At 17.4% G+C, this 13,941-nt stretch overlaps 2 protein-coding genes across 9 annotated transcripts; one reads left to right on the forward strand and one right to left on the reverse strand.

Annotated features, from left to right (window-relative positions):
* Positions 1-4,625: 4,625 nt before the first annotated feature.
* Positions 4,626-8,297, reverse strand: LOC108003371 (probable ATP-dependent RNA helicase pitchoune). 3 transcript variants are annotated; one of them, XM_062073796.1, is made up of 10 exons: positions 8,104-8,297; positions 7,912-8,016; positions 7,664-7,792; positions 7,324-7,584; positions 6,883-7,197; positions 6,503-6,804; positions 6,271-6,423; positions 5,987-6,157; positions 5,115-5,292; positions 4,626-4,839 (listed from the first exon to the last, which is right to left on the reverse strand). In XM_062073796.1, the coding sequence occupies exons 1-10, from the start codon at positions 8,198-8,200 to the stop codon at positions 4,673-4,675; spliced, it is 1,878 nt and encodes a 625-aa protein (XP_061929780.1). In that variant the 5' UTR covers positions 8,201-8,297; the 3' UTR covers positions 4,626-4,672. The 3 variants fall into 3 exon arrangements, with proteins under 3 accessions (XP_061929780.1, XP_061929782.1, XP_061929781.1); XM_062073798.1 differs by having other exon boundaries at positions 4,626-4,846; XM_062073797.1 differs by having other exon boundaries at positions 4,626-4,867.
* Positions 8,298-8,648: 351 nt separating this feature from the next.
* Positions 8,649-12,731, forward strand: LOC108003372 (glutathione S-transferase 1-1). Of its 6 annotated transcripts, none has more exons than XM_062073803.1 (7): positions 8,835-8,856; positions 9,833-9,963; positions 10,529-10,670; positions 10,750-10,808; positions 11,383-11,524; positions 12,055-12,172; positions 12,401-12,731. In XM_062073803.1, exons 3-7 carry the CDS (start codon positions 10,536-10,538, stop codon positions 12,640-12,642), a joined length of 696 nt encoding a protein of 231 aa, XP_061929787.1. In that variant the 5' UTR covers positions 8,835-8,856; positions 9,833-9,963; positions 10,529-10,535; the 3' UTR covers positions 12,643-12,731. The 6 variants fall into 6 exon arrangements, with proteins under 6 accessions (XP_061929786.1, XP_061929787.1, XP_061929784.1 ...); XM_062073800.1 differs by having other exon boundaries at positions 8,854-8,914; XM_062073799.1 differs by lacking the exon at positions 8,835-8,856 and adding an exon at positions 8,924-9,133.
* The last annotated feature ends 1,210 nt before the right edge of the window (positions 12,732-13,941 follow it).

Below are 13,941 nucleotides of genomic sequence, written 5' to 3' on the forward strand. Positions count from 1 at the left end.
GAGGTACGCACCATACCATCGTCGCATACAAGTTGGATAATTCAGGGTCGTAATTATTTAGTAGTGTACCCTGTATCTTATAATCATGATTCATGACTCGATGAATGTTTTGTAAAACTCTTTTTGTTAACGGAATATCGCAAAATATACATTCACATATTCTATCGTTATGTGAAGAACCACTAGAAGGAAGGATGTTTATCTACATATAATTAATCAATTATATAAATTTTTTTCATTTAATTATTATATATTTGATATAAGAAAATGAACATTTTTAATAAGTTTATTTCTAAACATATATTGAATTTACTTTTCTTTAATAGTTTTCTTTATTTCTGATTTGTCATTTATGAGTATTTTTATAATTTCGATGAAATTAACTGATCATCTAACGAAACACATGTAATGCTTTAAATAAACTGCAAACTAAATATAGATTTCGACTTTAACTCGATATTTTAGAGTCAGCTGAAAATCATTTTGTATACAAAACTTTATAGATGAATAAAATTCCATAAAATAATCTCAAAATAATTGTTGTAATATTTATTATAAATAGTTTTTTAATTTATGATAGTATAAAAATTTTTAATTTAAATATTTATTTTATTTATAAATATTTATATATATAAATAAAATTATAATATAAAATTATTATATTATATAATAAAAATATAAATATTATTTATAATTTAAATACTTATTTGAAAACCAATTATCAAGAAATTGATTATATAATATATTATTATGCATTATTATATAATATGTATAAATATCAATCTATATAATTATTTATTTTAAAAATAATTAAAAAAAAATTTATTTTTCTTAAATCTATATTATATAAATTATAACAAAAATATTATATATAAAAAAATATCATAAAATATAAATTTATTTTATATTCATTTATAAATTTTTATTTTATATTTTGTGTATACTACTATTTATAAAAAATTATACTATCCATTTATAAAAAAAATAAATTGTTAACTGTATTAAAAGATTAAAAAAATTTTGAATTGATCACATAACATAAACATAGATTTATTTTAGCATGCGAAATCTTTTCGATTATGATATTACGAAGTATCAACGCATTTAACTATGTTATAATCTCGAAGCAGTATATTTTAGAATGTATAATTAATATAGTACTACCTACTTTCAATTTGCAATCACACAGAATGTCATATCATACAGATTCAAACTATGATTTAATTAATATATCGCATAAGAAATATGATAGTCATTAATAAATTGCTATAATGTTTTTTGAATTAAGCTTCATTGCACAAAAAATCAATTATGAAATTTATTTTTAAAAAAAATATATTTCAATATATATTATAATCAAGATATTATTTATTTGTTTATATTTTTTCATTGATATTCTTCTTTTAATTCTTTATGAAGCAAATACATATTAGATTAAAATTTTTAATTCTTAATATTTTTGTAAAACGTTAAAACATTAAAAATGATAATTTGTCGATTATGAATAAAGATTTCAAAAATTTTGTATTTTGATTTTTAACATTTTTATGAAATTATTTTTAATATATAAACTATAATTTATATAACAAAATTTTAATTTTTCACTAATATATTGTTTCATATTTATTTTATATGCATTTATTTACAATATCTCCTAATTATAATATCAGATTGAATATATAATGTACATATAATATATAATATATATAATAAATAAATCTTATAAATAATTATCGAATCATCACTATCATTTTTCTTGGATGAAACTTATTTTAATATCTACATATTTTGTTTATTTTATATTTTATTGTTTATTTAAATATTAATTTTATTAAATAATTACATTACATTACATTACGATCACGATTTTCTGTCATAAATTATGATACATTATATATTTTTATTTCATATAATAAGATATAATAAGATGATATTTTCATTTTAAGTTTTTATGTATCGTTTAACTTATTGTAAACGAAATTCATTCATCAATTTTCTTTGCTTTTTCAGTTTTCATTATCTCAAACGACAAATTATTTTCATTTAAAACACTGTAACTCTTATTATTTTTAATTATAATATATTTTTAATAATAATAATGGATTATTTTCTTAAATAGTATTTTTTTAATTCTTAAATAACAAATTCTAACTTAATTAAAGAATAATCAATAATTAAAGAATAATTTAAAAAATTTTAAAAATTTCGTTTTCAAGTATTTTGATTAATAATATAATAATATAATAAATAATAATATAATTTTTAAAAGATGATTATTTTTGAAATAGTTAATATGTCATGATCAATAAGATAGTTAAATGTTTCATTCGTCTGAGACAGCATCGGTTTTTCAAAGGTGAAAATCAATATTATCAATAATATTTTCAGATTATTTTATTTCATCATTTTATCATTTATTTATAAAATCATTAATTTTAAAAAATTTCAACTTTATAATTGTTTTAAAATCACATAATATTTTTATATAATATTCAAATATTATATTTATATTTTATTATATTTATATTTTTAATAATTTTTATAGCAAAATTTGAATTTCAATATATATATATTTCATAATTGATTTTTAACAAAACTTAAAAAAAAATATTTTATATAATATAAATATATTATATAAAATTTATTTTTTATATTAAGATTATTTTTATGTAAATTTAAAAAATATAAAATGATAAAATCGATTTTAAATATATAGAATATAATACAAAAAATTGATTTTGATATATGATTTTGATATTATCGGTATAACTTTGTATGATATCAATATTATAATTATATCGATATTAAATCTCTATATTAAAATCTAAAATTTCGGAGTAATTTTTATAAGATATTGATTCAATACATCAATGAAAATCTCTGATTCAAAAATATGTATATTAATGCTTGTCAAATAAAATGAATTTTTATCAGTTTTTCTTAAGCTTAATTATGTTTAAATGATAAGTTATCTCATTTACGTAATGTTTTTAATTTCTTAAGATTTAATTTTATTTTTTATACCATTATTTTAAATAGAAGTAATATTTATTATATAAAATAGTTTATATTTATTTCTATTACTTTATGTATATAATATTCATATCTATTTTAAAAATATTATTATACAATTTCTTCAATGTGAGACTAAATATTTTAGGTTTCTTTTGTATTCTCCATTTTTGTTCTTGTAATAACAAAAACAATTAGAAGTTTTTCAAATGTATTAAAAACATTTAGTATATTTATCAAAATTATACATTGAAAAAAAATTTTTTTCTTTTATAAGTACCAATATGAAATCATCTGATCCATTTAAGTTCTTGACTTCTTTTTATCATATGCATATATATTACAATAAATTTATAATTATTAATTGGTATTTTTTAATTTTATATTTAATTATATTTCTTTTTTAAAATATTTTTCATTTTAGATGTTATAAAATATATATATAAATTTTATATATACATTTGTATTAAATCAAATAAGTCTAGTTATGATTCACAACTTGTGCTGTGCAAACAATATCTAGCAAAAATTGTAGATGATGATCGTATCAATATTACGTTTTTATTATATGCTTTTCACATCATTTATTATAATTGAATAAATAATTAATAATAAGAGTGATATTATAAATTTTAATAAATTTTAATAATCCAAGATATATTTATATCATTATATGTAGAAATAAAATGTAAATTATTTATTAATTTATTAATAGAATGAATTTATTAATTCATAATAAAATACATATTCTTTTATTTTGATATAAAGAAAGATGTTATATATATAAAAAAAAATAGTATCAAATATCAAATATTATTGAAAAAAATTAATATTTTATTTAAAAAAAATATTTTTTTATGGATAATTTGATTAAATTTTCAATACAAAAAATCAATTTTTTTTAATTTTATAAAAACAATTTAAAAATTTTTAATTGATATCTGTTTTTATATTAACATTGATTATGTTACAAATCATATATAATATATCAATATATTGTTTTTTAATGTTTAATTAATATATAATATTTAATATTTAATTAATAATATTTATATATTAATATTTAATATATAATATTAATATATAATATTTAGTTAGTTAATATATTATGTTTATAAATTCCAAAAACATACATATATTTATGTATTTATATATCTAAAAAGTGGACAATTTTATAAGTAATAATCTATAAAGATATATTCAAAAATAACGATCGATATTAAAGTCTGCCACCTTAGCGTTCCACGAGCGTTACCTTTTGCGCCATATCCAACACGCCTACGTGTATTGATAATGTAAAGTAGCGTTGACGTCATACAACATGTACCATACATGGTCCTACTGAGAAATAGCGTAGGTGTCGCACATTATAAAATATTTCTCTTGTCATTTCTTACTAGTCATTAGATACTTTTTAGTTTTGTTATTTCTTTATAAAATTATTTATTATTAAACATCAAAATTAAACTGTAAATTAAATTTAAATGCTAATTTATATGTAATTTATGTATATTGTAAAAAGGATTGAATTTTATAAAATTTTATAAAATTGTTTTTGTAAAATAATTATCGATTTTTAAATTATTATAAATGTATAAACAAAAATCGTAAAATATTTATAAAAATTATTTAATTTTACTAGAAATATTTATATAAATAGTTATCTAACAAATTGTCGATTATCTTTTGTATGTTTATTTATTAAACGATAAGTTTTACTGCGTTGTAATTGTTTTTCTGAATTTAAATTGTTCATGTTTTTGAAGTATCCATAACCACCTTCACCTAATCTTTTTCGTGGACGTGAATTTTTACTAATTCCCACTTCTAAATAATACGATGTTAAGAAAAAAACCTTTTTTTATAATTATTATAATATAAAAACACAAAAAAAACAAAATCCATATAAAAATTTATATAAATAATAAACAAGAGATTTTCTGTAGTTTAAAAACTCTATAAATATAAGAAATAAAATATTTTCAATATTTCATATAAATAAATTTAATTTTCTATAAAGACATAATAAATATAATAATTAGAATTAAATAAAATCTAAAATTTAAATTATTAATAATTATGTATAACGTTAAAAAGGATACTTAAATCCACAGCTGGAGGAACAACAAATCCAAAAGATTTTGCAACTTTTACTAAGTCCAATGTTTCAATGTTAAAAATTTGTTTCAAATGATGAGAGTCATATGCTCTCACATATGCTTTAAATGCTTCTTTTGCTGACATATTAAGGAAATAATTCTTGGAAACCAATTTTTCAAGCTAAAAAGATAAAAAGCAATTTATTTATTTTAATATAATAAAATATAATAAATAATTTAATATAATAAAATTTAAATAGTCACAATTAGCATATAAGAAAATAAAAATTGTTGTTAAATAAATATATAATATATATATAATATATATCATAATAAATATATAATTATAATAAATTTATAAAATTTTTTAAATATTTAAACATAAGAAATTTTTAATTTAACATTAAATGACAATAAATTTAAACAATAAATATAAATAATAAATATTAATTGATTTAAGAAATATATTTCATTTGCAATTAATTTAAAACAAAATCTAAATAAAAGAACTAAATAAAAAATTGGAAATATTATGAAAATATTAAAATTTATATTTATATGTACTTTTTTATATTGTTTTGAAGTATTATATTGTTTTGAAGTATATTAAAATATTATTTTAAAATCGACTTTCTAAGAAAACTTATTTAATCTCATAGTAATAAAAGAAAATTTACCAGAATTAAATAGAAAAATTAATTAGAAAAAAAGTTTAATAAAATAACGAATGTAACAAATATTTAAAATTTTTCAAATTTTAAAAGTATTTAATTATAATATTTAATAATAAAGTAATATAATTATATATTATAATATAATTATATATTACTTTATTATTATAGAGAATTCTTAGAAAAGAAAATTTATATACTTACTTGTAATTGAATATCAGCAATTTTATTCCATGAAAAATCAAACTCATTCACAGGTATTTTAGCTTGTTTAAGATAACGAAGAAAGCCAAGTTCTTCTGGTCTTAAAATAAGTAAAGCATGGCCACTGCTACCTTCTCCACGAGCTGTTCTACCTACACGATGAATATATTCCTAAAACAATATTCATTTTATATTAGCATTATCAGCTTTTCATATGATATATAAACGATTTATTTTGAACTTATATATGAATTTTAAAATTTTATATGTTATAAGAAATTTACTTTGGGATCATCTGGGGGATCATATTGTACAATCCAATCAACAGCTGGTATATCAAGACCACGTGCAGCTACATCAGTACAGAGAAGAATACCAGAAGAAGCATTACAGAATTGAAAAAATGTTGTTGTTCTTTTTGTCTGTTTTTGTTTTCCCTATTAAATAATTAAATATATAATATAAAAATCTTATTTTTTATGTTAAGTGCAAACTTTTTATATTATATGACCATACATGTATACTCAATACTGGTAAATCAATGTAATTTAAAAGTTCATGATGATATTTAACTGACATGCATGAACTGAAGAAAACCATGATTTTTTTCTTTCTGTTCTTTTTCAAGAAAGTGAATAAAAGTAAAAATCTTTTTTCACTGGGACATACAACATAACCTTGTTCTAAACCTTCTACTGTTGCCTTTTCTTTATCATCATCAACACCAACATAAATTGGTTCTTTTTTTAAAGCTAAAGTCATTAACATTTCTGTCTTTTTAGTTTGTGTTGCACTGAACAACATTGTTTGTCTTTTTTCTATAACAAAATATTTTATAATTAATCATATATTTCTTATTATTGTTATTATTTATGTTTAAAATATATTAAACTAACTTGGTAAAATATTAATAATTTGCTTAAGTTCTTCTTCAAAACCAATATCTAAAATACGATCAGCTTCATCAATAACAAGACATTGAAGATTTTTGTACAAAAAGTCTGGAGTATTTTGTAAATGATCCAATAATCTACCAGGTGTAGCTACAACAATATTAATTCCTTTTGAAAGTTTTTGAGCTTCTGTTTGTCTATTAGCACCTCCCATTAATAAACCATATGTATGATGATGATATTTCATTAATTCTTTTAAAACTCCAAATGTTTGCATAGATAATTCTCGTGTTGGAGATATAATTACACAACCAGTACCTATAAATAATAATGTAATATATTAATAATATTAATATTATATTAATAATAATAATAATAATAATAATATTAATATTAATAATAATTGTAATAAATATATTATAAATATTTTCCTTATTCATATACCATTACGAGGCATAAATTTTAATTTATAAATTAATTCAATAGCCGGTATTAAAAATGCTAAAGTTTTTCCAGATCCTGTTTTTGCAGCACCAACAAGATCTCTTCCTTCTAATAAAGGGGGAATAGCTTTTGCTTGTATTTCTGTCATATTTGTAAAACTCATATCTTTTATTGCTTTTAAAGTATTTTCACAAACTGTTTCTTCTAATACTTTGAAATTGGTATCATTTGCTATTTTTAAGCCCACTGTAGATCCAGGTACTACAATATATAAAAATAAATCAAAATAATATACACATAATTATCCATATAAAATATATATATATATATATATACTTACAATTTACAGTTATATTATCAATATTATTTTTTATTGTAGAATTTTTATTTGCATAATCAATACAATCTTTTGTGGTACAACTAATATCATCTTGTAATATTCTATCATTTTTTATTTTTTTTCTTTTCTCTATAACATAATATAAATATAATAAATTATATTAATATAAACGTAACATATATTTTTGGACAATTATTAAAATGTTAATAAAAATTCATAATAAATTTTAAATAATTATTTTAACTTACTTTTTATTGATTCATTTTCTTCTGTATTATATCGTTTTAATTCATTTAGATCATTTACTTTATTTTCTTGAATATTATTTTCTGAGTTTTCAATTGTAGTTTCACCTTTTAATAAATTAATATTAATAATTTTATGTAAGAATAAGTTATAATAGGTTAAATATTCAATTATATTCTATTATATACATTTACCATTTTGTATTTCTTTTTCTCGCTTTTTTAAAATTTCAAATTTCTTTTTTTCTCGTTTCTTAATTTTTCGCATCAATACTTTATCAGGTACTGACATATTTATTTATAGTTATATATTATAAATTAAATATTTATTCAATAAAATAAATGTCGAAACACGTTACATCCACGCGGCACTGAATAAATGATAGAATAATAGAATTGTAAATAGATTCAGTTTGTAAACCTATGAATATATTTATATAGAGATGAAATATCTTATATTTAGAATAACATAAAACAGCCAATCATTATTAAGAATCATTGGAAAAAGATACTATATACATTAGAACCAATGAAAATGCGGTAAGAGAGATGAGAAAAAAAATCAACACTAAAAAAAAAGGATAAATCATTGCTAAAATTTAATATTTATGATAAAAAAATTGTATATAATATAAATCATTGTATTTCAATATTAAAACGAATAATTTTTTATCATAATTTTAAATAATAAAAGCGAAATTTATATATGATAATCAGTGATAATGTAGTTTTTAAACTTTATATACTAAATTTATTAATATATTTTTTCTAACGTAAAATATTTTGATAACAAATTTGAAAATCTGAAAGATATTGATAAAACCATATAAAATTTAAAAAAAAATTTAGATATTTAGATTTATCTAAATATATATGTGTATTCTAATAAATGAAATCAAACTTCAATCTATATAATTATCAATAATCTATATAATTTTTAGGACACAGGTACAATATATTTCTATTATATGTATTTATATATGCACATCATTTATATATATGCTTGGTATATTTTATATATATATATATATAATTATTCTTTTGTATTATTATTTTAGAAAATAATAAGGTTAATCAGATTAATTAGAGTGCATAAATTTAGCGCAAAATATATTAATACTCAATTCTTTTTTTTTATTTCTGTTCTTTCTTTCTTTATTTTCTTTCTTTCTTTATTATTTTCTCTATTTATCTAATTAGTTTCATTTATGGAAATCTAGAGATGGTGATTTCACAATTTTTAATTTATCTTTGTTCTTCTTCTATTATTTGCTATCCTTGTTTTCTGCGCATTATTAAAAAGGAAATATAGGATACCAATTAATCATTCTTTCATTCTTTTTTAAAAATAAGTTGCATTTAAATTTTTAATTTAAACAATATAAATCTTTTTGAAAATATAAAACATTTTCAATTCAATATATATCTAGAATTATTGTTAAAAATTTTACATTAGAATAATATAATTCAAGAAAAAATAACAAATATAAATATCAATACAAATTTTTCTACTTCCAAAAATAAGATTTTTTTATAACATGTAGCATATATTAGAACGCATATATATTTTAATATATGATTAAAATATTTAATTGAAAAGACTTATGATTTATTATCAAGTAAAATATATTCTTAAAAGTTATATTTTTTGTTTTTTCAAATTCTTTCAAAGTACCATCACATACCAATGATAAAAATATTTGCTTATTTAACAATATTAAAATAAATCATTAATATTTAAAATGTTAAATATTTAAAAAATTAATAATATTAATATATTATTAAATAAAAGATTATATTATTATAAATATAAATATATATATTAGTTAATCTGGACAATCAGCATATGGAATATTTAAATATTATTGTATATATATTATAATTTAAGTTATCATCCTATAATTACCATCCTATAAATTAATAGGTTATCATTAACATCAAGACCTTGAGAAACTGTAAAGAGAAAGGAACTTTATGCTATAAAATATCAGTACAGTTATGTTCAAATACTACACGACTTTGTTTCCTGAATTATTATCAATTAGATTTTTTCAAGTAAGTATTATTTTTTTTTAAATTTATAATACATATACGTTAATTTCTTTTTTTTTTAAATTAAATATATTATAGTGATTGAAATATAATATGAAATATTAATACAAATATTATATATTATAAATACTAATACTAATACAAAAATTGATATGTAAAATAAAACGCAAAAAGAAAAATTAAATATAAAAATATTTTTTTTGATTTGTGCAAAATACTAATTTTTAATGAACATCAATAATTTATTTTTATTTCTTAATACTCTTGATATTATTTCGATTTAATATTATTATATATATCTATCGAAATAAAAAAATGATAAATTAAAAATATACGATAATATTTAAATAAAATTAAAATTTATTAAAATTTTAATAAAATGATATGAAATCTTAAAAATTTTTAAATTTAAGATAAAATTGTTTAATTTTTTAATTTAAGATAAATCGATATATTTTTATCATATTGAAATTTAAAAATTATTTGTAAAATATAAATAATAAATATAAAAATTTAAATTCTTATTTTATTAATAATAAAATCATATATTAAATATATTTTATTTTAGATCTATAATGAAACTTTATAGCGTTTCTGATGGACCACCATCTCTTGCTTGTCGTCAAGCTTTAAAAGCTTTAAATATTCAATATGAATTAATCGATGTAAATTTTAACAAGGGAGAACATATGACAGATAAATATACACAAGTATTTTTATTTTAATAATTTATAAATATTTTATTACATTTTGTAATATAATATTTAATACGTGTAATCATTTTTATAGTTAAATCCACAGAAAGAGATACCTATTTTAATTGATGATGATCTTGTAATGGGAGAAAGGTATTTATAAATTAAAATAAATTTCATTATTCTAATTAAAAAAAAAAGATTAATAAATTAAATACTTTTTTTTATTTTATACAAATGATTTCTATAAAACTTAATATTATTTATATTAAAAATTAATATCGTTTGTAAATTAATATAAATACGATATATTAATATAATGATACATATCTATGATAATATAATTCTGAACAAAATAATAATGTATTAAATATCAAAATAGATTAAAATTTATATATATGTCAAATGCATATAGAAGTTTCATTGAAAATGAAAAAAAATTCTAAAAATGTTAATCAAAAGTGTATATTTTTATATATATATATATTATATATAATATATGGATATGAAGATACACGCGTATCAGATATATTTTTGTTATATATATTAATGAATAAATAAAAATATATATATAAATACACATATATTATTATTTTGTCTAGGACTATAAATATATATTTAATTTAAATATAATGAATTAAAAGAACAGATAAAATTTACATTATTTTTTTTTTTAATACATTTTTTCTTTTTTTACTTTATTTCATTAAATACGTATATATTTAAGCAATGCCATTCTACAATATCTTGGTGATAAATACGATACAATGGGAAAATTATATCCGAAGGATCCAAAAGCCCGTGCAATAATTAATCATCGATTGTGTTTTAATTTGGCTATATATTATCGTAATATTTCTGAATACGTGGTGAGTAATAATAAACATAATTATTAGTACAATATAATATTACACTTATAAGTTCTTATATTGATTCATTCATATATCATACATTTATTTGTATTAAGATTGTATGATATTCAATATAATTTAATAATACAATTATAAATATAATGCAATCAAAATATCGGAGTTATTTATTGAAACATGATTAAAAACTTTTCCTATATTTGATCAACATATGTATAATCATTTAAAATTCTTTATTTTTTTTATTTTGCGAAATTTATTAGTCTTGTATTTTTCACTAATTTTTTAAAAATTTTTTAATAAGACGAAAGAAATATCGTATTTAATTAAGATTAAAATGTTTTGAAAATACCATTGACTTACAATATTTGAATTTTTAAATTTTAAAATTGCTTTTCTATAAAAATAAAAATGTAACATTTTAAGCTCTTTCTTCTTATGTCATATTTGTTACATTATTTTTAAAAAAATTGAATATGCAATTATTTAGTAATATTTTTGAATTAATTTTTATTAAAATATTTGTATAGATGGCTCCAATATTCTTTGATTATGAAAGAACTTCTCTGGGTTTGAAAAAAATGAAAATGGCTTTAGATATTTTTAATACATATCTACAACGCGAAGATTCAGAATATGCTGCGGGTAGTAAGTATTTTAATTTTTAATATGAAACGTTCCTAAAATAGACATTATTAAAAATGTTTAAATGAATGTACAAAAATTTAATTGATTTAAGAAATTTATTTTCTTATTCGTAAAAACAAACAATACTTTTTAATAATACTGATTTACAAAAAGAGATAGTTTAACATCTTTCGTTTCGTATCATTTATATTATTACATAACAATTAAATTATTACATTTATTTAATAGATACACTGACTATCGCCGATTTCCCCTTAATTACTGCAACTATGTGTCTAGAAGCTATCGATTTTAAATTAAATACATGGTCTTACTTAGAAAAATGGTATAACAATTTTAAACAGAAGCATCCAGAATTATGGGAAATCGCCGTAAAAGGTATGCAAGAAATTAGTTATTACGAGAAGAATCCACCTGATTTATCTGACATAAATCATCCAATCCATCCAATTCGTAAAATTAATAAGTAACTTGATAAACAATTTCATATGAAATGTTAAAATATTTGTAAATTATTTGTTAAAATTGGATGTCAATATATCGATTATATTCTAATAAATTGAATGTTTTTATTGACATATGTAACATATGATATTTGTAATTTTTTAAACATTAACTTCAAATTAACTAAAGCTATGCTGTATATACATATATGTAATAAATACTCTACAATTATATTTTTTTTATATAGATACAATTATATTTTTTTATATAGATACAATTATATTTTTTTATATAGAATATTTAATGATTTGTATAATTGACCATATGCATTATAAATTACAAAATATTTTATTTGAGCTAAATATATAGTTAATTTAATTTGAAACAAGTAATGATGACAATTTTATAAATAATAATGACAACTTATTGTATATTTGTATAATTGTTCATATTTTAAATTTTTTTATTAGTAAATTTATTATATAAATAATTCTTCTTACTAAACATGAAGATTTATTATAATTTTGTATACTTTGATTAAATACATCTAAATATGCACAATTTACTTCCAAAAATTTTTCAGGAACTTTAAGAAAATTTTGAAATCGCTATATGTCAAATAATACATAAATTACATGATGTACATATATATTTAAGACAAAAACAATTACAAAATTATTTATTTTTAAATAATATTAAATAATAATAATTAAAATTTGTATAGTTTAATACTTTTTCTTTTTCTTTATTATCATAAGTGTTATTATTTATTTTTATTTGCTAATTTTTCGTTTTTAAAAATATTTATACAATCTATATTGGATATTAATAATTTTTAATCAAACAAAATTGGAAAAAAGTTTATATAAATTTGATATATTATTTAAATATGATCAAATAAATACATACAAATATTATAATGTAATTTCATATTAGATTTTATTTAACAGAGATTTGATTATTTAAAAGAGTAAATAAAATATAGGAATAATAATACTATAATAATAGTTTAGTATATAATTTTGTTTATCATATATATAATATAAAAGTTTAAAAATTTTTGAGATCTATAATTTTTAATAGACTTTAATATAATTAAATTCTCTAGAAAATGGATATTAATTTTATGAATGAATATTAATATTAAATATGACATACATATCTAATAAGTAGTCCTCTGATATATAGTATTTCTGATATGTAGTACTTTTAAGTACTTACATACTTTGTTTCATATAGTAAAAAAAATATTCAAAAAAATATTCGAATACATATCACTAAAACTTTAAATAATACTAATAATAATAAATAATAAATAAATTTTT

Source organism: Apis cerana, linkage group LG4 (assembly GCF_029169275.1).
Source record: "Apis cerana isolate GH-2021 linkage group LG4, AcerK_1.0, whole genome shotgun sequence".
Classification (NCBI taxonomy): domain Eukaryota; kingdom Metazoa; phylum Arthropoda; class Insecta; order Hymenoptera; family Apidae; genus Apis; species Apis cerana.

Bases quoted from the DNA above. Each gene is read 5' to 3' on its own strand.
- LOC108003371 (XM_062073796.1), bottom strand. From the start codon at position 8,200: ATGTCAGTACCTGATAAAGTATTGATGCGAAAAATTAAGAAACGAGAA. The intron at 7,793-7,911 runs GTAAGTTAAAAT...ATTATGTTATAG, and splicing joins AGAAAATGAATCAATAAAAA to AGAAAAGAAAAAAAATAAAA. The intron at 7,585-7,663 runs GTAAGTATATAT...TATATATTGTAG, and splicing joins TGATAATATAACTGTAAATT to TACCTGGATCTACAGTGGGC.
- LOC108003372 (XM_062073799.1), top strand. The intron at 9,964-10,528 runs GTAAGTATTATT...ATTTTATTTTAG, and splicing joins TATCAATTAGATTTTTTCAA to ATCTATAATGAAACTTTATA. The intron at 11,525-12,054 runs GTGAGTAATAAT...ATATTTGTATAG, and splicing joins GTAATATTTCTGAATACGTG to ATGGCTCCAATATTCTTTGA.